This window comes from Orycteropus afer, unplaced genomic scaffold, assembly GCF_000298275.1.
Source record: "Orycteropus afer afer isolate SDZICR_OR568_19922 unplaced genomic scaffold, OryAfe1.0 scaffold00068, whole genome shotgun sequence".
Lineage (NCBI taxonomy): Eukaryota > Metazoa > Chordata > Mammalia > Tubulidentata > Orycteropodidae > Orycteropus > Orycteropus afer.
In genome coordinates, this window is record NW_006921655.1 from 2,009,687 (window position 1) to 2,012,706 (window position 3,020).

The following is a 3,020-nucleotide window of genomic DNA, read 5'->3' on the forward strand; positions in this document are numbered from 1 at the left end:
AAAAAAAAAAAAAAAAGGACCAGGTTTGCTGGTCTGAGAGAACCTGATGGAGCCCCTGAGACTATGGTCCCTAGCTACCCTGGAATTGAATCCACTCCCGTGGCTTCTAGCCAAACAAAAGACAGGCATATGAGTTGAACATTTACATTAGGTAGATACACTCCTTGGAGAGAACAACCATGGGCGAATAGAAGGGCTGTATAAGCACAGGGAGAGAGCTCAGGGGACAGGAGTGCATAGGAGGGAAGGACACTGGAAGAGGTAACTATAGGGAGAAAGAGGGAAGAGAATTGTTACATCGTGATTTGCAGTGAATGTCATGAGACAAATTGTATGTAAGCTGCTGTATGGAAAATGAATTTGCTATATAACCATCATCCAAATCACAATAAAAATCCAAAAATAAATTAAGAGCCTTGTTGTGAATACAGTGGTAAAATTAAAATTAGAAAAATTAGAACCTAAAAGAAAATCCTTAAGAATTAAATGGCTAAACTATATGTGTGTATATGTGTTCTTTGAGTCATTCAACTTCCTTAAAGTCCATCAATAGTGGGTTATGCTTTTGTATTGTTTTGTATGAGGATTTAATAAACTTTTATTAATAAATATTCATAAACAGATACAAATAAGCTCTAACTGATCTCTCTACTATCTTTTTTTTGCCTTCAGTCTATTCAACACTGCAGCCAAAGTGATCCATTAAATCCAAGCCAGATGGTATCTTTTCCTCTGCTCAAAACCCTCGAATGACTTTTGATCTCAGAGTAAAAGCCAAGTCCTTATTCCACAATTCCCACCTTTTTTTTTTACTTCACTTCCTTCTACTCTCCTGGTTCATTCTGCTCCTATGATGGTGGCTTTGGACATGTATAGTTCCCTCCTCTCCACACCCCCAGCCTTTGTCTTTGTTCTTTTTCCCTCTACCAACTCTTAAGAGCTCTGGTGGTGTAGTGCCTAAGGGACTTGACTGCTAACCAGAAGGCTGGTGGTTCAAGCCCACCAGCCACTCCTCGGAAGATTGGTTGTGATACTGCCTCAGAAACCCAAGAAGGGGTTACTATGAGTCGGATCCCACTCAACTGCAGTGACTTTGGTTTTTTGTGATTTTTTTTGGTACTAACTCTTAAGTTTTCAACTCCACCCAAATGACATTTTCTCTTTGAGGCTTCCTGTTCAAATCTATCTAAAACTGCACCAACCTCCAACTTTCCCTTATCCTGCTTCCTATTTAGATTTATTTAGTTTTAGTACTGACTACCATCTAACTTTTATCTTGCATACTGTCTGTCTCCTCCCTCCATTCCAACCCAGAACTTAAGTTCCATGTTGTTGTTGTTATGTGCCGTGGAGTCAGCCCGAACTCATAGCAACCCCTCCTTGGGTTTCCGAGGCAGTATCACTACGGAAGTAGGATTGCCCAACCTTCCTTCCGAGGAGTGGCTGGTGGGTTTGAACTGCCAGCCTTCTGGTTAGCAGTCAAGTGCCTTAGGCACTATGCTACCAGAGCATTTTCATTTAGCAGGTGATTAACAAATACCAACTGCATTTACCTAGGTATGGTGGACTCCATAATAAAAACGCACGCAAAGAGAAGGGCTTTTTCAAATCTCTAACTACACTACTGCCATAATGATAGCACCTTCTATTTGTTGAGCACTTATTTGGAGGCAGTTAGTATGCAGATACTTTTAATTCTTCCAAGAGTTCTGTAAGGTAGCATTAATATTAAGGTGTGTCCAAGGCCAAACAGCTAGCAAATGGCTAAGGAGACATACAAACATAGATCACACTACAAATTCCAATCTTGGTACCACTGGGATCCTCAAGCTTCTCTGGCTTTGATGCTGGATCCTGCAAGATCGTGCCCTCTTAAGATCAGCGCTCACCTAGCGTCTTCACCTCCACCCCTTCCCTCCGACTTGAACAAGGAGATTCCGGCGGGGCTTGCTTTTCTGACCGCATCGGTCCGCTCTTTGGCTGCTCTGAGGGCTCTCTTTGACTCTTTCCTCTCTCACCCGCCAGGCACCCTGAGGTCTCGCAGGCCCAGTTCCCAACAGCCATTCTCCTGTACTTACCTCGGAGCACCGCCTTCCTTCATCGCCGCCATTCTGAATTCCTGGCTTTAGGCTTCAGACCGTCTGGACTTCCTTCCGCAACCTACCCTTAGAAGTACCGAGAGACCAGAAGGTGCTTCCCGACAAAAGCATGCACTCAACTCTTTCACATACCAGCCACATCAGGTCTTCATACCTAGCCGCCGACTTTCAAATTTAACGGTCCCGCGCGGACGACGTGGCTACGTCCTTCCGCTCACTCCGTGCTTGCGCCTCTCGCCCAAGGCATTCTAGGACTTGTAGTTTATTCCGGACTCGATCAACGCTGTCCCGGTGCCTAACGGGAGTTGTAGCTTCTAGGGGTGGCTGGCTGCCTAGATGCCGCAGGCATTAAACCCAAAAAAACCAAACTCACTGCTGTGGAGTGTGAATCGACTCATGGCGACCTCTCCTTGGGTTTCCCAGGCAGTATCACTACAAAAGTAGATTGCCCAATTTTCCTTCCGAGGAGTGGCTGAAAGTGGGTTTGAAACGCCAGCCTTCTGGTTAGCAGTCAAATGCCGTTGGGTGATATAAATTTTCTGCAAGTGCTCTCTGTGTCCTGGCTCTAGCGCAAAGATCTGAGACAGAGAGACGCTTTAAACCCTAGAATTTCTTTGATGTTTTGAGTATAGGGTGATGTCTTTGGCTGACCTTTTTTCTAGCTTGACATTTCCCTGGGATGCTTGGCCAGGCTTCAAACATACCCTGCTATCTGTCCTGAAGTCTCTGCATGACCAGGGTACTCAGGCCACTCTGACACAGCTCTTCCCTGTCCAGCCCTTGAATTCTTGAAAAGCTGGATGCAAGTTCTGATTGTACCAAATGTGAAGTCTTAGGCAAACCACCCAACATCCCTGACCCTCAGTTTTCCTCATCTATAAAGTAGTTGATGATATTGTCTTGCTTTCCTTCAAGAGACCA

The 3,020-nt window shown here is 44.8% G+C and overlaps 1 protein-coding gene across 1 annotated transcript in view; it reads right to left on the reverse strand.

Annotated features, from left to right (window-relative positions):
* BUB1B (BUB1 mitotic checkpoint serine/threonine kinase B) overlaps positions 1-2,101 on the reverse strand; it is a 100,731-nt gene extending 98,630 nt beyond the window's left edge. The window contains 1 exon segment of the mRNA XM_042780894.1: positions 2,079-2,101. Within this exon segment, the coding sequence (XP_042636828.1) occupies positions 2,079-2,101 (23 nt within the window).
* Positions 2,102-3,020: the final 919 nt, after the last annotated feature.